Source organism: Odocoileus virginianus, chromosome 7 (assembly GCF_023699985.2).
Source record: "Odocoileus virginianus isolate 20LAN1187 ecotype Illinois chromosome 7, Ovbor_1.2, whole genome shotgun sequence".
Lineage (NCBI taxonomy): Eukaryota > Metazoa > Chordata > Mammalia > Artiodactyla > Cervidae > Odocoileus > Odocoileus virginianus.
This window is the reverse complement of record NC_069680.1, coordinates 49,178,323-49,201,401: the sequence shown is the minus strand read 5'-3', so window position 1 is coordinate 49,201,401 and position 23,079 is coordinate 49,178,323. Positions and strand designations below refer to the sequence as shown.

Genomic DNA, 23,079 nt, shown 5'->3' with positions numbered 1-23,079 from the left:
TGGAAGCAACAATTCTAGATTTTTCTTCTTCATTAATCTTTCTACTTAGCTAGGTTGCTTTTATTGGGAAACATTTTAATTCACATTACAAAGTTCAAATGATCTATTAAAGCAGATGCCTCAAATAGTGGAGAACAAGATAGCATTTAGGAATTATTGTTTTCCATGAGGTGGACAGAGTGGGTTATTGGGACTTCAAAAATTAAAAAAAAAAAAAGGAAAAGCAAGGAAATTGATCCAAGTTTGCTAGAGTGGTTCATTTGCATGCTCTGGATCCATCCATGTCCCTCAGTGCTTGGCCTCTTTTTTATTTATATGTTTGCCTAGTTGTCCACCTCCGGGGGGTGGAGGGACGGGGAGGGGGAACTAATTAGATATCATGAACAGGCTCAGAGGTTAGTAGGGAAATGCTCTATAGGCCATACATTTTATCATTCATACCCAACTGTCAGACAGTTGTATATGTACTTTAAGCAGTACTCTTAAAGTCAGCAGTGCTAAACATCATGAGCAGCTATACTTGGTGACAACTTATTGGAGAATTTTTCCATCCTGAACATTGGGGTTAAAAGTATGATTAGAAATAAAGCAATTACTTTCCATTAGAAGTCTCTGTTACCAAAATCAGTTGAATATTCTAGAAAAAGTTTTTCTTTTTTGACAGAGAGAAAAACCAACTTTGCATCAGTTTACTGTTAGTAACAAAATCCATTTACCTAGTTAAAGTCAGTCTAATCTTAATCCTGACAACATACACATTTTTTTTTCAAAATTCCTTTTTCACAAACCTTTTGTCACTTTCTAGATCCAGACAAATTTGTGCTGTAATTTTTCATATGGAAACAAACAACCATAGGAAAAAATTATTATCATCATTTTTCCTCAATAAAAATATCTCCATTCTTTATACATTCTCTTTTTTGACAACATATATCCTACTTGCTTTACATACCAAAATGTTTCACTTATCATTTTTACATATGAGGACTCACCAAGAGTCCTCAACAGCAGTTACAATTTTTAACCCTTGAAAGTTTTAACAAAACCAAGAAACAAGTGATTGAAATGTTACACCAGCATTTTCTGACTGCAAACTTAAGAACATTCTTCATAACTTCAAAAAATCCATACATTTTTTATAGCATAATTTTTCTTCAGTGGTACAACACATATGTTTAATAAACCCAAACATCTCTAGTTACCCTTTTGGTCTTACAAGAATACAAAAGTAGGTAATCAGATTATGGACTATAGTGAGAATAGCCAAATTATCCGTCCAGTTTTAAAGCCTTTTTTCCTTTGCATAGTTAACCCAAGGCTGAAGATCCAGGCAAAGTGGACTGTGTTTGTATTTCAAGGACATGATAAATGTCACTCAAACTTTTTCTCAGGCGTACTTTTGTTTTCTCAGGATCTGAAAAAAAAAAAATTATCAAGTTAGCTTTCCCTAACTGCATATGCAAAAAAACCCAGCTTTTTTGAATTTCAGGGCTTTCATCTTAATCTTCTTCAGGTTCTGAAGAATATTGTAGCCATACATTGTCCAAAAAAAATCATCTTTCTTTTTCAGTCATAAATTCACAACTAAAATTTTTCTTAATGAATTGAACCTGAATTTCCCATCTTACATAAGGCAACAGGAATACCAATCACCACAAATGGAATATACACTCACACACCAAACAACAGATCCATCATAAACCTCTCTGAGGGTGACCAGTACACAGTCCCAAACAAACACTTTGCGAAGTCCCAAAACAAACGTTCCTCAATGATAGTCAGATGTCAGGACCAATTGGCAAGAATGCCCAAATAGCACTTCATGCTCACAAACGGTCCTCAGTGGCAGACAGACATCAGAACCAATTGGCAAAAATGCCCAAATAGCAGTCAGTGCTCACAAATGATCCTCAACATCAGACATATGTCAGAACCAACTGGCAAAATGCCCAAGTAGCACCTCATGTCCCAAACAGTTCTCAACATCAGGCACACATTCAGAACCAACTGTCAAGAATTTCCAAATAGCACTAGTGCTCACAAACAGTCCTCCACAGCAGTCAGAACCAATTGGCAAGCGCTCACAAACGGGAATGTTGCCTGTGTGCTCACTGGTAGACTTACCCCGTCTTGGAGCTCATCAGCTCAACCCAAATGCAAGTTTCCATTCCACCAAGAAAAGTGTAAGTTGGCAGCCAGTGCCAGTCAGGGGAGAAACAGGGAGGATCCTTAAAACAAATGATTTCGGTTTTGGTTGTTTTCAGTACAGTTAATCTTCAGTTCCGGGGAGCTCATGTTCCCATTTCTTTGCGGTCATTTCTCAGAACTGTGGCAGCTCAAGTCCTGGGTACAGTCTGGTCATCATGTAGTTAACTCCTCCACCTGGGGTTTTGGTATCTATGAGACAGCTCACAGGATATGGCTCAGAATATTATGTACAGCCCTTGAGAAAGAACTAAAGGTCCTTGTCTATGCTTAATGCCTACCTTATTAATATTTAGTCTCCCTAGACTGTTTTCCTTTGTTTCAGCATTTCTCACTTCTCTGAGGAAACTTATTCTTTGATTAAGGTTTTTTACAGGCACAAGGCAGGCAGAAAACGTGGTGGAGGGGGCGAGGGAGGGACCATATAGTCCTGCACCATTTCATGATGACGTAGAGGTGTGGGATTGTGAGGTGAGCGGGAGGGAGGTCCAAGAGGGTGGGGGTACATGTATGCACAGAGCTGATTCACTTTGTTGTACAGCAGAAACTAACACAACATTATAAAGCAATTATACTAAAAAAAAAAAGTAGTGCTGCTCAAAGTGTGGGTTCACAAATTGTAACTAGTCTGAGACAAGACCAGTACAGAAATAGGGAGTATGCTTTTAATAACTTTTATAAGAATTTGACATTCCTGTGACATTTTACCAAATTATTTCTCCACAGTGGATTGGAAATAGAAAACCAACTGGTCAGTCCTGAATCCCAAAAATTTTGAGAAGCACAGCTCCAGTGCCTAAGGCAGTACTTGGAAGGCAGTCAGTGCTCAGTAATGCCTGCTCAATTATTTCAGGCCCTTCCTGGTGGCTCAGACAGTAAAGAATCTACCTGCAAAGCAGGATACTTGGGATTGATCCCTGAGTGAGGAAAATTCCCTGGAGAAGGGAATGGCCACCCACTCCAGTATTCTTGCCTGGAGGAAGGAGTCTGGCACGCTACAGTCCGTGGGATCACAAAGAGTTGGACAAGACTATGCGACTAGGCACACACACTTATTTCAGGGAACAGACTTGCTGAGGGGCCGGGTTAATGATTTGATTCAAATATTTATTAAGTATCTACTCTGGCGTAACATTGTGGGCACTATGGCAGTATACCTAGAAAAAGACAGGACGGTATTTCTTTTCATGGAATTAACAACTAATTAAAAAGGTCTCAGAGGTACAAAGAAACTACATAACAGCACTAGGCAAGAACTAGATGGTTACTAAAACCTCAGAATGAAGAGTAAACATTTAAGTACTACGGTTAAAGTGGGAACATGGCATGTAGATGAACTTGGCAAGGAAAGTTCACAGAGCTTGTAAGGCTTGAGCAGTGAAGGCTGAGTAGGAGTTGAAGGTAGAAAAAGCATTCCAGGTTGGAGCAGGGCGGGGTGAGGTTGGGTGGGATGGGGTGGGGAAGGCTGAATACAGGAACAAAGTCTCCCTCATACACTGGGGTGAGACTGTGGTCCTCCTCAAGATGCCCTCAGGCAGTGTAGAACTCTGGAGATTTTTCAGTATGGAAAAGCCAAGAATTTTTCATAAGGTTATTTCATAAGTTTTGTGAAAAGGAAGGAGGTCAGGAAAGTCTGGAGGCCAGTGGAGCAAGCCAGATGGCAGCTGATGTGGTTTGGGACTGCCTAAGGCAGAAGAAATGCCAGGAGGCATGTAGCTGCATCCCTTTTGAGCCAACAACAGTCTACAAGTCTTGGTGTCAGATGTTCCCTCAAGTGCTGTGAACACTTCAGTTGCTAAGGTCTTGTTAGTTGAGGTGATACAGAGAAGTGGATGAAAAAGGAGTGTTACCTCTGGTTCTAAGCATTTAAGCTCACATGATATGACAACATTGGTATCATTACCTGGTAGACATCTGAGGAATTGACACTGGTTTGGGTGAGAGTGGTAAAGATTGTTCCTTTCTTTAGTTTCCTGTGCTAATCTTCAGATAATTCTAGAATATTGCTTCTTCTGCTTCAGCAGACAGTTGGATATGATGTGGTTTTATTTCCTCTCTTCAGGTGTGACGAAGACACAGTCTCTCTGCATGAAGATCAGACTGATTTCTCCAGTCTCAGGTAGGACCCACCATTGCCTGGTTCTTAATTATGAAGAACAGAAACCTTCTGGTCTGGTGTCTTAACTCTCTTTGATTTCTAGTGATTTGTTCTCATGTCCTATTTCTTCTAATAGATTATCAGCTCTTGAAGTTTTGTTCACTTTTGGATACCTGCTTAGCACTCAGGACAGTATGTTTTCTATGGAGAATGCTCAGTAAATGCCTATTGAATTAAACACTGATTAGTGCATCTAAATGTTCCCACTAAATGTTCCCATCATAGACTTTAAGGAAGAAGTTCTAGAATTATTCACCAAACATGGCAGTCTTGGTCATCAGGGGGTTCATAATATGATGGCAAAATCTTAACATTAACCATTTCTCTTCCAAGTTTGCTGTGTTCATGCACTTTCACATACATCTCATTATTTAATCTTAACAGCCAAAAGGAAGCTGTTGTTTCCTTCCTCATCCGAGGTGGAAAAAACGAGACTCAGAGGGATTATAGCTCATCCAGAATAACACAGCTGTGATGAGGCAGAATTTGGACTCTGGTATATGTGACACAAACGTCCACTTGTTGGATAAGGAACATTTGTTGAAGGCCTTTGTTTCATACATTTTTGTGCATCAGAAACCAGTGGAGACAGATATGGGATGTAGAAATACAAATCAGTCTCTGCTCCCAGGGGTTCAGTGCAACTGGAGGAGATAGATCAAAATATAGATGACTATGCTACAGTACATTAAGTGCTATTTTACTACAGGGAAACAGAAGACTCACTTAGAAGGACCAAATAGCTCAGTGAGGTTTCTCGGATGGATTCCTAAAGAAAATTACCTGTGGCACATGACTCCTTTTTTTTTTTTTTTTGGTGGGATATAAGGCCAAAAAACTATGGTGCTGCCAAGCAGAGGGAACAAATTACTGGCTAGCCAACAGAGGGCAGGGAGAATTCAAGTTGAAGCAAGCAGTTCAGGATGGCAGGAACCTTGAGAGCTGAGGAGGCCAGGAGTGGTAAGAAATAAAGTTCCAGAGATAAACAAAGACCTGATTACAGAAGGTTTAAGTACCCTGCAAAAGAGTTTGGAATTTATCCTGGAGGCATTGGAAAGACTAAAAATAGCCCTTCAGTTTTTTCTTTGCAAACAGCTACTCAGCCTTAGGCCCCATGTAAGAGTAACAGTAGCCTCCATTTATTGGACTGTGGTCTGGAGCCAACTTTCTTTGGTAGGCATTTCACAGAGACTGTATTGCCTGTACTACTGTACTAGAAATGCATGGTGTCTTATGGATGAGGGCACAGAGGTGAGGTGGTATGGCTCAGGATGCATTTCTAACAAGTGGGAGGATCTTTTGGATTCCTGTTCTTTTTAGAACACCATGTTCATTCTCAGTTATGGCTGATTGCAATAAGAAGTGACATAAATTACATTACCTGTACTCTGGTTTGGGGATTCTGAGGAACCAGTAATAGGTTGGAAATGTATTCATAAAGATGACTTTTGTATTTATGTTTTATATTTGTATAATAAGAGAAAGATGCTTCCCCCTCCCCTCAACCTTCCTTGTTCTTCAAGTCAAGAATGACATTTACATCTTTTGGGTGCCTTGAAAATATGACATAAAAACAAAATTCAGGTTTTATTTTTAGGAAGCAGTCTATGAAAAGAGTCATTTTAGATTTGAAAAGTCACTTTTTTCTTATTCTTGAGTGTTCTAGAATTCTCCTTGAATGAGGAACATTTCAGTTCAGCTCAGTCATGTCCAACTCTCTGTGACCCCATGGACTGCAGCACGCCAGGCTTCCTGGTCCATCACCAATCCTGGAGCTAGCTCAAACTCATGTCCATCCAGTTGGTGATGCCACCCAACCATCTCATCCTCTGTCATCCCCCTTCTCCTCCTGCCTTCAATCTTTCCCAGCATCAGGGTCTTTTCCAATGAGTTGGTTCTTCTCATCAGGTGGTCAAACTATTGGAGTTTCAGCTTCAGCACCAGTCCTTCTAATGAATATTCAGGGCTGATTTCCCTTAGAATGGATTGGTTGGATCTCCTTACAGTCCAAGGGACTCTCAAGAGTCTTTTCCAACACCACAGTTCAAAAGCATCAGTTCTTCAGTGCTCAGCTTTCTTTATAATCCAACTCTCACATCCATACATGGCTATGGAAAAACCATAGCTTTGACTGGACAGACCTTTGTTGGCAATGTCTCTGCTTTTTAATATGCTGTCTAGGTTGGTAATAGTTTTTCTTCCAGGGAGCAATCTTCTTTTAATTTCAAGGTTGTAGTCACCATCTGCAGTGATTTTGGAGCCCCCCAAAATAAAGTCTGCCACTGTTTCCCCATCTATTTGCCATGAAGTGATGAGACTGGATGCCATGATCTTAGATTTCTGAATGTTGAGTTTTAAGCCAACTTTTTCATTCTCCTCTTTCACTTTCCTCAGGAGGCTCTTTAGTTCCTCTTCACTTTCTGACGTAAGGGTGGTGTCATCTGCATATCTGAGGTTATTGATATTTCTCCTGGTGATCTTGATTCCAGTTTGTGCTTCATCCAGCCCAGCATTTCTCATGATGTACTCTGCATATGCATTAAATAAGAGGGTGACAATATACAGCCTTGATGTGTTCCTTTCCCAATTTGGAACCATTCTTTTTTTCCATATACAATTCTAACTGTTGCTTCTTGACCTGCATACAGATTTCTCAGGAGGCAGGTCAGGTGGTCTGGTATTCCATCTCTTTAAGAAACATTTAGGTTATGGTAAAAGCTGTTCTTCCTTCTTTTGTTGCTCACCCAAGAACATGGAGTATGTAGATGAGTAGTATTTGTCTGTCGTGTGAGACAGATATTTCAAATGAACTAGAGACATTTATTTCAAACTCATAGTTTGATACTGGTTTCCAAACCTATTAGTGACTTAGAATGTTTTTTAATTGTAAATGATATTAAGGGAAAATAGTAACCAGTGTTACTGGCAGGAGTTGCAGAGTCGGACACAACTGAGCGAGTGAACTGAACTGAACTGAACTGAACTAACACGAATTATTTCGCCTGTTGGATTTTCCTTTACCAGATACTAAGTTTGTCCTGAGGCTTAAGTTTAACTCTTTCACATAACTTTATTTCCACATCTTGCCCAACTGCATGCACCCTGGCCATTCTCCAGACCTTCCACCCGCATGTTGTCTTTGCTCTTCTCCCAGAAACTAGCTGGACAGCTCATCCTCCTGGTAGCATTTTAATTAGTTTAATCTTTTATTTGTGAAAAGACATCCTGAGCAGCAGGCATAGAAATCTTTCATTTGCTAGTCTTTTCTCTTGGCTCAACGTATTCTTGAGTCATGAGGAAGCACTTCCATGAAGAAGTGTTTCCTAGCTGACCTTGCCAAAATCTCTTTTTATGGCTGTTTCTGGTCAGTGAGCAGGAGAGGAAAACACGCACAGGGGGAAGTGGCCAGTCCTACAGAATCACATGACCTACACCAAATCACATGACCTATCAGGACAATGATATTGATCATATAAAGCAGGAGTCCCCAAAACCTCTGGGCCACAGACTGCCTCCCTGGCCTGTTAGGAACCCAGGCCACACAGCAGGAGGTGAGTGAGCAAGCATGACGCTTCATCTGCTGCTCAGTTCCCTAGTTCCCCATTGCTCACAGTACTGCCTGAGCCATCCCCCACCTTGTCCATGGAAAAATGGTTTTCCACAAAACTGGTCCCTGGTGCCAAAAAGGTTGGGGACTGCTGATGTAAGGGGAATGCTCCATTTGGCTATGGTAGTTGCTGAGTTCTAAAATACATCTAGATTTAAGAGGGACAAATGACAAGAGTGTTATTACATCACTATGTTTGAGGAAATTGAAATGGTGGGATGATGTTGCATTGAATTTGATTGATGGGTGAACATGAACAGTGCTCTTCCAGTACTGAGTATGTGCAGGTAATGCCAGCCCAATCAGTCTTCTCCAGCCATTCCACACCAACAGAACCAAGACACTGGGGTTTTTGGCTTTGCATTGAAAGTGTCGTTTAAATAGGTGGCTTGATTGGGTGAAATTTGGCCCCTGTCTTATACTCTATGGAGGTTGTATGTATCTTATTAAAATAGATTCTAGTTAAACTTTTTTTATAATTTATCTTTAATGAACTCATTAATCAGGGAGCATTGGGTCTTAGTTGTGGCATGTGGGATTAAGCTGTAACACGCAGACTCTCTAGTTGTGGTGTGTGGGCCCCCATTGCCTGGGCTTAGTAGTTACAGCTCAGAGCTCAGCTGCTCTGCCACATATGGGATCCTGGTTCTCTGATGAGAAATCAAACCTGTGTCCCCTGCTCTGCAAGGTGGACTCTCAACCACTGGACCTCCAGGGAAGCCCCTCTAGTTAAACTTTTAAATGCCTCTGAAAGTTGTAAGGAGATGATTGAAGACTCTCCAGTGAGGAGCAAACATCAACACCTTGAGCCAAGGACTCATGCACGAGAGACTGAGGGCCCACTCCAGGTCTGAGTGAATTAGCCCTTCAGTTTGGCACCTTATTTAGTCACAGAGGTTTAGAGTCTTAATCTATAAAGTTGGGATGGTCATAGCTAACTGGGATATGTCACATTATTATTGTGAAAGAAAAATATGACATATGTGAAACCATATTGAAGTGAAAAAAGGAAAGCAAACACGATAGCATGTACAAAGCTACAGCTATGGAAAATGTACCCTCTAGCAAAGACTGGAAGGGGGTGGGGCATGTTCTAAAAAGTGAAGTTCAGTCCCTCTGAAACAGTCTACATTAAAAAGTTTGCCGAGTACCATGTAAATGAACAGCAGTGGGTATCGCCAGCCTCTTTCCCAGGGCGGGTTATTAGAGTCTTCGGTGCTTTCTAAACCCAAGTCTTTCCTATTCTAGAGATGAAGACAATAAAGAAAATTACCCCGACGCCAGGCCTCCGCTAGAGGAGCCCGCGCCGCCGCCCAGTGAGGCGCAGCATGTAGGGCAGCCCCCGCGGCTGGACCTGCTGCACCCCACCATGGGCAACTTCAAGTCGCGGAAACCCAAGTCCATCTTCAAGGCGGAGAACGGGAGGAGCCACGCAGAGAGTCAGGTAGCAACCTCCATCTCCTCGGGCACCTTGGCCGGGCCGGGTGTGTGTCTGGCGAGAACACGGTTCTGATGAAGTTCTGAGCGCATTATTTTGTAGGCAGTGATTAGCTTGACTTGTCATCGGGCACCGGCAAACTGGGACGCATGCATGCTCCCCTTCCGTGGGTATTAATAGCGTTGTGTGCTGGGCAGTCTGCTCATTAAGCGCCCTTTCAAACTGCTACTCTTAAATGCTGGACTTTGACATTGATTGAGAGGAGCTGCTGCAGTCTTTGCTGGGGAGAGTGGAGGAGGATCTCCAGTGATCTTCACTTACCCAGGATGGGAAACAATGGCCCCAAACTTGGAGACTCTTCTCAGCAGATCAAAAATCCCAGGGTTATCTAGAGCCATTCCTCTTAGTCTGCAGTTTAGTGGCTTTGGAAAAACACTCAAGCAATGTATGTGCCTGTTTTAATGTGTGTGGAGAATCTGGTTCTTTGAGGTCAGCAAATATTTACATGTATGAATGAAGCATCTGTCCAACTTGATTCAAGTAATTCATTTTATCTACATACACATATTTGTTTATTTAGTTTTTTTTTCTAGTTGTAGAGGGAGGTAGCAAAGAATATTATTTTTATAACTCTTAAAACCCCTCAAATAATTTATTCTCTCTTATAAAAAGAGATTAATACAACCCATTTTAATCTTACTGGGAGGTTAATGGTCCCAGCCTTAAGATTGTACTAGTAATGCACCTAATGCAGTTTTGAAGACATAAGTGCTTCATTAATGTGACCTTTGTTTTTTTGTTAACACTAAGCTATTGACATTGAATATGATGTGGGAGGCTCTCAGTGTAACACGTTAATTATATAATAACTGAAGTCCAGTCCTACCCAGCAAATAGGCACCAGGTGATCTCTGTTAGAACAACTTTGGTGGGGCAGTTTATTTCATCTTGTAATTTTCTTATTGGCCTTGTGATTTTTATCTCTCTCTTTTTTTTTGGCATTGTGACCTCTTATTTAGTCAATTTTGCCGTGAGATGAAATGCCCTCTGCATTCATGAAACTGTTGTGATTTTCTGAATTTGAGTTGAGTTGTAGGGCAAGGTTAAGTGTGAAATACCATTGGAGTTATGAGGAACTTGAGACTCTGCCTACTGCTGAGCACACCCACCACTTGTTTGTTTAGGAGTGTGGTGCTGCGGAGGACACAGGTGCTCAAAGGGCTGCCGGCAGAGTCTGGTTCTGGGTAACCTCCGACCTTGAATCTCCTACTAAGGATCACCTTCAACACTGTGGGCTTTGAGTAACCAGCCATCTCTCCTTGAATGCCCTCTTTTCTTGTCATCCTATAGTCTGGCCTGGTAGAAATTACCCAGTCGTCACTTGTAATAAAGTGCTAATGGCACAAGTCATTCCAAGTTTGTTGCTCATGCACAGGAAGATTCTAGGAGAAAGAGAGACTTGTGTAGTCTTCTCTGATAATATAGCATTGGAATCTGGACTGCAGGTAAAATTTCCAATTCATTCCTAAGATCTCTGTGTACACAATGAGATTTTTCCCCCCTAATGACTAAGAGAACGTCAGTAATACAATTTTAGGTCTCCCATATTTTAGAGGAACTTGAAAGAGATTTTGTTCTTCCCATTTACTTTGGAGAGATACATTTAACATTGGTTGAATACTGATCAAGAACTGAGTATCAATAAATAATATTATTAATAAAATCAGCTAACACCTATTTAAGCATTTACTGTGTTCCAGGCGTGTACCATGTTTACGACAGTCCCATGAAATGGTTATTATTATCTTTTTGTACAAATGGAAAAACAAAAGTTTAGAGGGATTACATAACCTCTTGAGTCAGATTTGGAAGAACTTGAGTGGAAACTCTTTTCCATAAAAGCACAATGTTCCTAACAAGAGATACCCAGAACTTCCAAGTATGAGTCTAGCAATTTACTTACCCCCTTTTTACATAAAACCTGTTATTTTACTCTGAATTTTTTTCCTTTTGGTGATATATTGTACTCCTAAGCAATAATTAGTTATTGAGAAAGGATTACTTTGGAGAGACTTTTGTAAGTTTGTTTTTCTTCCCTGTCTGAAAGCTTTCTGATGTTGGTCACATAAGCTAGACAAACATTGTTTGAGTGAGTGTTTTTCTTCCCTGCCTGAAAGCTTTCTGATTTTGGTCACATGAGCTAGACAAACATTGAGTGTGTGTTAGGTCCACTAGATCTTAGGCTCCTTGAGGTCAGTGAGTCAGTCTTTCTTGTCTATCCTTGGATCTCTGGCACTCAGTTACTCAGTATTATTCCCTGAATGACACACAGCTGTTTGTACACACAAACACACACGCGGGGCTTCCCGCTAATGGTAAAGAACCCACCTGCCAATGCAAGAGACATAAGAGATGGGAGTCAATCCCTGGGTTGGGAAGATCCCTTGGAGGAGGGCACAGTGACCCACTGCACTATTTTTGCCTGGAGAATCCCATGGACAGAGGAGCCTGGTGGGCTACAGTCCATAGGGTTGCAAAGAGTCAGACATGACTAAATCAACTTAGCATGCACACACACACGCACACATATATTTCATGTATGTAATTACATAAATATTTTTTGTAAAATGGTATATATATTTTTTCTATAGAATTGCATTATATCTTTATTCAGTTATAAAAAGTCATGTTTCAAAAGAGGATATAATCATGTCTCTTACACAGATATGAAATAGAGATGTGTCAAAATTTTTATTTAAATCATGAATTAATGAGGAAATCAATGAGATATTTACAACCAGTTTAAAACAGAATGCAAAGTATTGCACATTTATAGTCTGACAAGGATTGCTGAGGTAAATTTATAGATGCACACAGAATTGGCAAAACTTGCAATATCTGTAGGGTGATAATCAACTGCTTTTCTGTGATCACAATTTACATTTCTATGGAGAGAAATTATTTGCATTCTACAAGCTAATTTTTGTCTTTGTTAACCTTGTAAAATAGCCTAGATATAGGCAAAAAAAAAAACAACAACAAAAAACAGATTATCCAGATGGATGAGCTAGCCAGAATATCCACTAAATTTCAAAGTCTTTTATAATTTTTCCTTATATTCCTCCCTCTCTCCTTCTTCCTTGTGATCATAATACTATCAAAGAAAGATTAACCTTGATCATAAGGTAAGCCTAGTCTCATTAGGTATGGCCTTATTATTTACCAATGTGTAGCAAAAGTGTTAATTTACCACATTTCTAGTTTTTCTAGTTGGTAAAGAATCCACCTGCAATGCAGGAGACCCTGATTCGATTCCTGGGTTGGGAAGATCCGCTGGAGAAGGGATAGGCTACCCACTCCAGTATTCTGGCCTGGAGAATTTCATGGACTATATAGTCCATGGGGTTGCAAAGAGGAGACCTGGGTTCAATCCCTGGGTTGGAAAGATCCCTGGAGAAGAGAAAGGCTACCCACTCCAGTATTCTGGCCTGGAGAATTCCATGGACTGTATAGTTGATGGGGTTGCAAAGAGTCGGACATGACTGAGCCACTTGCACTTTTGCTTTCACTCTCACTTAGGTTTTCTTACATACTTTGCAAAATCTAGAGACGTAGTTTTTAATAATTACAAAATTTTCTTTGGAGGTTTTCATAAGGAAGCTCAGATTGGACTTTTAATGCCTCTATTATTTGCATTCCTAAGGCAAGGAAATCAAGTTCAACAAATTCTTTCCACCTTATTTCACTTGCAGTACTTACCCATTTGTGTAAGTTCCTCTTTTATTGAAGTCCCCAAAGTAACTAGGTTCCTGGCCTGCCAGGAAGTGATGGTACTTAACCACCTATAAGGCTGGATCTTGTAAACTAGATAGCAGGGTAATTATCCTAAGAGCCCTTTGTAGGTATTGACTTCATAATAAAGCCACATCAGTTCCTACCTGATCCAAGGAGCATCAATCTCAATATGACATTCTAGGCAAGATGTTATTTAGGTAGCAGAGTTCTCCAATTATATTCTGGTAAAAAGGAAGACATTATTATTGAATATATAAAATAACCCTTTGCCATTGAAAGTAAAGGACATTTGGTATCAGTTTCTGAACTATGGGAGTCAGTAAGCCTCAAATTTCATTTTTAAATATTTCAACTTATATAAAAAATAGTTTTTAAATGTAGGTTTTATTATTGTTCGGGTATAAGGAAGCCTATAGAACAGACCATGACTGCCATTTGGAAAGGTTCATATTCATAGTTCTTAAGGAGACAGGCATGCCCTGTCATGCCAGGCCATGTAGGAAAGCACTAAAATTGGTCAGGAGGAAGATGGGGCAAGGGGACATCATGGGCAGGAGACTTTATTATTGTTTTTATTGGAAAAACAAGGCAAGGCAGAGTAAGCAATCTTTAAATTGGCTGGTTTGAATAATTTCAGTGGACTCCGAAGTATAGGAATTCTTTCTAGTGGTCTGGTACCAGGCCCTGGGTTACTTAGGACAGAGGAATATTACATCTTAGAATACATGAAGCAGATAGAAGAGGTAGTTGAGAGTATGAACTCTGGATTGTCAGTTTGAATATGAAAGGTACACTCTGGGGCAAGTCACTTGTTATGCTTGCTACACCTAAGAATTGGTAAGTCCTAGGAGAGACAGTCTTTTCCCAGTCACTGTGGCCCCAAATGCCAGAGCAACAAGAATACAGAAAATAATCGAAAGCAGTTCACACAGTTCAGTTCAGTTCAGTCACTCAGTCGTGTCTGGCTCTTTGCGACCCCATGGACTGCAGCATGCCAGGCTTCCTTTCCTGTCACCAACTCCCAGAGTTTGCTCAAACTCATGTCCATTGAGTCTGTGATGCCATCCAACCATCTCTACCTCTGTTGTCCCATTCTCCTGCCTTCAATCTTTCTGAGCATCAGAGTCTTTTCCAGTGAGTCAGTTCTTCCCATCAGGTGGCCAAAGTATTAGAGTTTCAGCTTCAGCATCAGTCCTTCCAATGAATATTCAGGACTGATTTCCTTTAGGATTGACTGGTTGGATTTCCTTGCAGTCCAAGGTACTCTCAAGAATCTTCTTCAGCACCACAGTTCAAAGCATCAATTCTTCAGCACTAGGCTTTCTTTATAGACCAATTCTCACATCCATACATGAAGACTGGAAAAACCATAGCTTTAACTATATGGACCTTTGTTGGCAAACTAATATCTCTGCTTTTTAATATGCTGTTTAGGTTGGTCATAGCTTTGCTTCCAAGGAACAAATGTTTTTTAATTTCATGGCTTCAGTCACCATCTGCAGTGATTTTGGAACCCCAAAAATAAAAAAATAAAGTCAGCCACTGTTTCTACTGTTTCCCCATCTATTTTCCATGAAATGATGGGACCGGATGTCATGATCTTTGTTTTCTGAATGTTGAGCTTTAAGCCAACTTTTGCACTCTCCTCTTTCACTTTCTTCAAGAGGCTCTTTAGTTCTTCTTCGCTTTCTGCCATAAGGGTGGTGTCATCTGCATGTCTGAGGTTATTGTTATTACTCCCAGCCATCTTGATTCCAGCTTGTGCTTCATCCAGCCCAGCATTTCTCAAGGTATACTCTGCATAGAAGTTAAATGAGCAGGGTGACAATATACAGCCTTGATGTACTCCTTTCCTGATTTGGAACCAGTCTGTTGTTCCATGTCAAGTTCTAACTGTTGCTTCTTGACCTGCATACAGATTTCTCAGGAGGCAGGTCAGATGGTCTGGTATTCCAGAATGGTCCAACTCTCACATCCACATGACTACTGGAAAAACCATAGCTTTGACTAAACAGACCTTTGTTGGCAAAGTAATATCTCTGCTTTATAATATGCTGTCTAGGCTGGTCATATCTTTTCTTCCAACGAGCAAGTGTCTATTAATTTCATGGCTGCAGTCACCATCTGCAGTGATTTTGGAGCCCCCCAAAATAGCATCTGTAACTGTTTCCCCATCTATTTGCCATGAAGTGATGGGACTAGATGCCATGATCTTAGTTTTCTGAATGTTGAGTTTTAAGCCAACTTTTTCACTCTCCTCTTTCACTTTCCTCCAGAGGCTCTTTAGTTCTTTGCTTTCTGCCACAGGTATGGTGTCATCTGTGTATCTGAGGTTATTTATATTTTTCCCAGCAATCTTGATTCCAGCTTGTGCTTCATCCAGTCCAGCATTTCTGATCAACAGAAAGTTGGATTAAAGATTTACTGAGCATGGCCCCACCCATCAGAACAAGACCCAGTTTTCCCCACAGTCAGCCTCTCCCATCAGGAAGCTTCCATAAACTTCTTATCCTTATCTGTCAGAGGGCAGACACAATGAAAACCACAATCACAGAAAACTAATCAAATTTATCACATGAAGTACAGTCTTGTCTAACTCAGTGAAACTATGAGCCGTGATGAGTAGGGTCATCCAAGGTCAACTGGTCATAGTGGAGAGTTCTGATAAAACGTGGTCCACTGGAGAAGGGAATGGCAAACCACTTCAATATTCTTGCCTTGAGAACCCATGAACAGTATGAAAAGGCAAAAGGATAGGACACTGAAAGATGAACTCCCCAGGTTGGTAGGTGCCCAATATGCTACTGAAGAAGAGTAGAGAAATAACTCCAGAAAGAACGAAGAGATGGAGCCAAAGTTAAAAAAGCATCCAGTTGTGGATGTGACTGGTGATGAAAGTAGTCTGATGCTGTGCACAACAGTATTGCATAGGAACCTTGAATGTTAGGTCCATGAATTAAGGTAAAGTAGAAGTGGTCAAACATTAGATAGCAAGAGTGAACATCCACATTTTAGGAATCAGGTCTGTATAGTCAAGGCTATGGTTTTTCCAGTGGTCATGTATGGATGTGAGAGTTGGACTGTGAAGAAAGCTGAGCGCCAAAAAATTGATGCTTTTGAATTGTGGTGTTGGAGAAGACTCTTGAGAGTTCCTTAGACTGCAAGGAGATCCAGCCAGTCCATCCTAAAGGAGATCAGTCCTGGGTGTTCATTGGAAGGCCTGATACTGAAGCTGAAACTCCAGTACTTTGGCCACCTCATGCGAAGAGTTGAGTCATTGGAAAAGACCCTGATGCTGGGAGGGATTGGGGACAGGAGGAGAAGGGGGTGACAGAGGATGAGATGGCTGGATGGCATCACCAACTCGATGGGCATGAGTCTGAGTAAACTCCAGGAGTTTGTGATGGACAGGGAGGCCTGGAGTGCTGCGATTCGTGGGGTCGCAAAGAGTCGGACATGACTGAGCAACTGAACTGAACTGAACTGAACTAAAATGGACTGGGATGGATGAATTTAATTCAGATGACCATTATATTTACTTTTGTGGGCAAGAATCCCTTAGGAGAAATGGAGTAGACATCATAGTCAACGAAAGAGTCCGGAATGCAGTACTTGGATGCAATCTCAAAAATGACAGAGTGATCTCTGTTTGTTTCCAAGGCAAACCATTCACTATCACAGTAATCCAAATATATTCTCCAATGAGTAATGCTGAAAAAGCTGAAGTTGAACGGTTCTATGAAGACCTGCAAGATGTTTTAGAACTAACACTTCCCAAAGATGTCCTTTTCATCATAGGGGACTGGAATGCAAAAGTAGGAAGTCAAGAAATACCTGGAGTAACAGGCAAGTTTGGCTTTGGAGTACAAAATGAAGCAGGGCAAAGGCTAACGGAGTTTTGCCAGGAGAACACACTGGTCATAGCAAATACTCTCTTCGAGCAACACAAGAGACTGCTCTACACATGGACGTGACCAGATGGTCAATACTGAAATCTGATTGATTATATTGTTTGCAGCCAAAGATGGAGAAGCTCTGTACAGTCAGCAAAAACAAGACCAGGAGCTGACTCTGGCTAGATCATTAACTCCTTATTGCCAAATTCAGACTTAAATTGAAAAAAGTAGAAAAACCACTAGACCATTCAGGTATGGCCTAAATCAAATCCCTTACAATTATACAGTGCAAGTGGCAAATAGATTCAAAGGATTAGATCAGATAGACAGAGTGCCTGAAGAACTATAGACAGAGGTTCATGACATTGTACAGGAGGCAGTGATCAAGACCATCTGCAAGGAAAAGAAATGCAAAATTGCAAAATGGTTGTCTGAGGAGGCCTTACAAATAGCTGAGAAAAGATGAGAAGTGAAGGGCAAAGGAGGAAAAGAAAGATGTACCCATCTGAATGCAGAGTTCCAAAGAATAGCAAGGAGACATAAGAAAGGCTTCCTCAGTGATCAATGCAAAGAAACAGAGGAAAACAATAAAATAGGACTGACTAGAGATATCTTCAAGAAGATTAGAGATACCAAGGGAACATTTCATGCAAAGATAGGCACAATAAAATTCATACAAGGATCTTCTAAATTGTATCAGAAAAAAGTAGTTGAAGTATAAAGAGCAGGGACTTTCTTATAGATACAGAAGATTTAAAGAACATTATTTCAGGGGACTTCCCTAGGAGACCAGTGGTTAAGACTCCGTGTTTCCAATGCAGATGTCACAGGTGTGATCTCTGGTCGGGGAACTAAGATCCCACATCCCTATGAGTGTGGCCAAATAAATAAAGAAAGAAATAGCCTATTCCCAAACTCCTTAAAACAATGACAACAACAGTAAAGCAATATTGTAAAATTTCACTTATCAGTCCATTTAGTATGGACTCTAATTAATTCTTGTTCCACTTGATCCTGGGTTAGCAGTGGCATGAAATTGTTTGCTTCTGGACTAAAAGTCTGTAAGTCTTGACTCAGCCCCCTGGTGTCATTAAATGCCCATATCCAAGAGTCTGTTCTTTGAAATGTCAATTATTTAAAATATCTGGACTTTTACCACAGGACTCTTGAGAGTATTCTTCTTTGCTGAAGACACAAACCCTGGCCTGAACCTGATAACAGAACTTTCAGGCAAGTATCTGAGGAAAACAAACATCTGTAGACAATAGAAACTGAAAGTGATTTTGGTTAATTTACTGCTAGTAATTTTCAAATGTGAAAAGTCTGATGTGGTGCATAATGTGACATGGAAAGCAAGGTAATAAAATCATTCCCCTCAAGTTAGAATGTTTTAAAAGATAATAAATAAAGCTATTTTTTTAAAAAGAAGAACTCAGAAAGTTGACTTCTGGTTTTACAAAAATGGAGGAATAGAATACTTACAGTGAAAAAACCTTGAAATATAGCATAATAATCCTATTAGAAGATGTCAAGAATATCAAGTAAAAAATTCATTAAGTCTGGTATGGGTCTTAGACATCTGCATTATTATTAAACTCCACAGACAAGTCTGTTGTACATCCCTGATTGAAAACCACTGGCCATAATGTTGCTAAATTCAAATGAAAGAAAGAAGGCTGTGGTCAAGTCTATGTTTTAAATAATAGCCACAATTATCACTGATAATATTAGAGTATTGCTATCTAATATCTTCAGGTGAAGCTCCACAGGATTGGAGCAAATATACAAGAATCTGATAGAGCTATGAATTTCATAAGAGTTTTGCTCAAAGGGTAAATGAACCATCAACTGCATTTAGAATCCACTGTGGTAGAGTAGTTCTGTTCATAAAGCTGGGGTTTATGTGGGGAATTTGAGCTTGTGCTACAAATCCTGCTTGATGCTTGTTGACATCAAAGCACAGTTCTAACTGGTCTGTTATGAGAGCATAATTCCCCAAAAGTACCTGTGAAGATCTATTGGACACAACTGTCATAACTTAGAAGCAACCATCTTTGAAGCTGAAGGTTTAGCTGTTGCCGTTATGGGTTCTCTTGTCATAATGTTTGTATTCAGGACCCCAAAGTGGATCTTCAGTCTGATTCTAATCATGTTAGGAATGAGGGTATAGGCAAGGGAGAAAAGGTCAGATAGGAACCATTGAAAATTTTGCTTGTTGTTACATTTCTGATCAACCTCAAAGTCGGAATCAGAAATTCCAGTTATAGAGGGTCAGAGTCAGTCTTACTTAGAGCAACTTTCATTTAATTTCTGGAGTATCAGAATCTGAGGTTTTGTGTGTATGTCTGAATGTGATTCCAGTTTTGCATTCATTATGAATGATTTAAAAGAGAAGGGCTTTTAAGCATATTTGCTGATTCAGCGAAAGTCCAGGAAGGCAATTCAAGAATGTCCTCAAATAAACGAAGACATTTAATATCTCAGCATAATAAAAGTCATTTATGACAAAGCCACAGCCAACAGAATACTAAACGATAAAAAGCTGAAAGCTTTCCGACTAAATTATGGAACAAGACAAAGATGCCCACTCTCACCACTTCTATTCAATATAGTTTTGGAAGTACTAGTCGCAGTAGTCAGATAAGAAAAAGAAATAAAATTATCCAAGTTGGAAGGGAAGAGGTAAAATTATCATTATATACAAATGACATGATATTCTGTATATGCATGCATGTTCAGTCACTAAGTCATGTCTGACTCTTTGCAGCCCCATGGACTGTAGGCCACCAGGCTCCTCTGTCTCTGGGAATTCCCAGGCAAGAATACTAGAGTGGGTTGCTATTTCCGTCTCTAAGGGATATTCCCACCCCAGGGTTTGAACCCATGTCTTCTGCATTGACAGGCAGGTTCTTTACCATTGAGTCATCAGGGAAGCCCAGTATTCTGTATAGGATACCCTAAAATTGCCACACAAATGCTATTAGAACTGATAAATGAACTCAGCAAGACAGCAGGTACAAGATTCATATACCCAAATCTGTTGCATTTCTTTACACTAACAATGAAATATGCGAAAGTAAAAAAAAAAAAAATCCCATTTAAAATCACATTAAAAAATACCTCAGAATAAATCTAACCAAGGAGGTTAAAGACTTAGATGCTGAAAACTATAAAACATTCATAAAGAAAATCAAAGATGGAAATGGAAAGTTAGAAAGATATCCCATGCTTTTGGATTTGAAGAATTAATATTGTTAAAATGGACTTACTTCCCAAAGCAATCCACACATTTAAAGTGATTCCTATCAAATTGAGTGACATTTTTCACAGAATGAGAACAAATAATCCTAAAGATTTTATGGAACCATAGAAGACCCAGAATTGGCAAAGCAATCCTGAGGAAAAAAGAACAAAGCTGGAGTCATAACTCTTCCAGACTTAAGACAAAACTGCAAACCTACAGTAATCAGTGAAGTGGAAGTTGCTCAGTCATGACCAACTCTTTGTGAGTCCATGGACTCACCAAAGTCCATGGACTTTTCCAGGCTAGAATACCGGAGTGGATAGCCGTTCCCTTCTCCAGGGGATCTTCCCAATCCAGGGATCAAATGCAGGTTTCCAGCATTGCAGGTGGATTCTTTACCAGCTGAACCACTAGGGAAGCCCAAGAGTACTGGAGTGGGTAGGCTGTCCCTTCTCCAGCAGATCTTCCCAACCCAGGAATCAAACCGAGGTCTCCTGCATTATAGGCAGATTCTTTACCAGCTGAGCTACCAGGGAATCCCCCAACACTAATCAAAATGGTGTGGTGTTGGCACAAAATCAGACATATGGATGAGAATAGAAAGCCCATAAATAAACCCACTCACCCATGGTTAATTGATCTTTGACAAAGGAGGCAAGAATATACAATGGAGAAAAGACTGTTTGGCAAGTAGTGTTGGGAAAGCTAGACAGCTGCCTGTGAATCAGTGAAGTTGGAACACTCCCTCACACCTTATACAAAAGTAAACTCAAACTGACTTAAAGGCTTAAGTGTAAGACATGACACCATTAAACTCCTATAAGGGAACATAGGCAAAATATGTTTCGACATAAATTGTAGCAATATTTTCTTAGGTCAGTCTCCCAAGACAATAGAAATAAAAGGAAAAATAAATGGGACCTAATCAAACTTAAAAGCTTTTGCACAACAAAGGAAACCATAAACAAAACAGAAAGACAACCAAGGACTGGGAGAAAATATTGGAAATCATGTGACTGACAAAGGATTAAGTTTGAAAATATATAAACTATTCATGCAACTCAGTATCCAAAAAACAACTTAATCAAAAACTGGACAGAAGACCTAAATAGACATTTCTCCAGAAGTGAAGTGAAGTCACTCAGTCGTGTCCAGCTCTTTGCGACTCTGTGGATTGTAGCCCACCAGGCTCCTCTGTCCCTGGGATTCTCCAGGCAAGAATACTGGAGTGGGTTGCCATTTCCTTCTCCAGGGGATCTTTCTGACTCAGGGACTGAACCCAGGTCTCCCGCATTGGAGGCATATGCTTTAACCTCTGAGCCACCAGGGAAGCCCCTATTTCTCCAGAGAAGCCATACAAATAGCCAATAGTCACATGAAAAGATGCTCAACATTGCTCATTATTAGAGAATGCTGTCTTTCTTAGACAGAAGGCTTTGTGAAAGAATGGCTTGGAGAAAGACATTTGATGACATGTCTTCTGAAGGGTCTTATTAGAGTTTATTGATATGATGAACTTGAAGTTAAAACAGAACTTAAGAGTCTGTGCTAAGCAGAAACTCTTCATCAAAGTAGAATCAAGTTAACAGTTTGCTATCTTGTGGAATGTCATTAAATAGCAATCATCATTTCTAGGAAGGAGAACTAATTGAAGGCAATACAGTATATATGTTGTAATATTTTGTGAAAAATTACACAAAATATGACAAGTGGGTGAAATGGGTGAAGGTGGTCAAAGTCAAAAGATACAAATTTCTAGATATAAGTCTTGGGAATATAATGTACAGCAAGGTGACTAGTTAATAGTACTATGTTGTAGATTTGAAAGTTGCTAAGAGCACAGCTCTTAAAAATCCTCATCACAAGAGAAAAAAAAATTGGTAGCTATGTGTGGTGATGAATATTAACTAGACTTTGGTTTTCATTTTGCAAAATACACATATTGCAATTCATTGTTATAATGTTATATCAGTTATATTTCAATAAAAAGTATGTGTGCCTCATCTCATGATTAACAATGAACTCTGGAGGTTTCTTTCATCCCTTTCCTTTAGAATATTTAGATAATTCTTTATCTTGGTAAACTTCGAAATTGACTATGAGATGACCCCTTTCCCCACCAGCACTCATACTTTCTACTTTTTGTGTGACTGGTCATTTAGATCAGTCTTTCCTGTTTTTAGTACAATTTGTATCATTTTCTACAGCTATTTGTCTCATATTAATTTTTCATATTCGCACTTTCCTGATTACCCAGGAAAAAAATGTAGAAACCTACTGTTTAATTAAAAATCCTTATTTGTTGACATTCCTCTACTTATTAAATTTGCATATCCTAATTAGGAGTTTAGAATTAACATATGTACACTATATATAAAATAGAAAATCAGCAAAGGCTTACTTTATAGCATAGTGAACTCTACTCAGTATTCTGTAATAACCTAAATGGAAAAAGAATCTGAGAAAGAACAGATATATATATATATATATATATATATATATATATAATTGAATCATTTTGCTATACACCTGAAACTAACACAACATTGTGAATCAACTATACTCCAGGAAAAAGTAAAACTTAGGAAATTCCTTGGTGGTACAGTGGTTAGGACTCTGTTTTAACTCCCAGGACCTGGGTTCAGTCCCTAGTTGGGAAATTAAGATCCCTCAAACCACGTGAAACTACACGGCACGGTGGAAAAGAAAAATAGGCAAACAAAAACAAGTAAATGC

General features: G+C 39.8%; 1 protein-coding gene across 4 annotated transcripts in view; it reads left to right on the top strand.

The window, feature by feature from the left end:
• FAM13C (family with sequence similarity 13 member C) overlaps window positions 1-23,079 on the top strand; it is a 137,428-nt gene that overhangs the window by 5,677 nt on the left and 108,672 nt on the right. For all 4 annotated transcript variants that reach the window (XM_020907665.2, XM_020907666.2, XM_020907660.2 and 1 more), the window contains 2 exons: window positions 4,268-4,324; window positions 9,219-9,414. In XM_020907665.2, coding sequence (XP_020763324.2) covers window positions 9,340-9,414 — 75 coding nt within the window. In that variant the 5' untranslated portion in view covers window positions 4,268-4,324; window positions 9,219-9,339. The remainder of the gene's footprint in view (window positions 1-4,267; window positions 4,325-9,218; window positions 9,415-23,079) is intronic.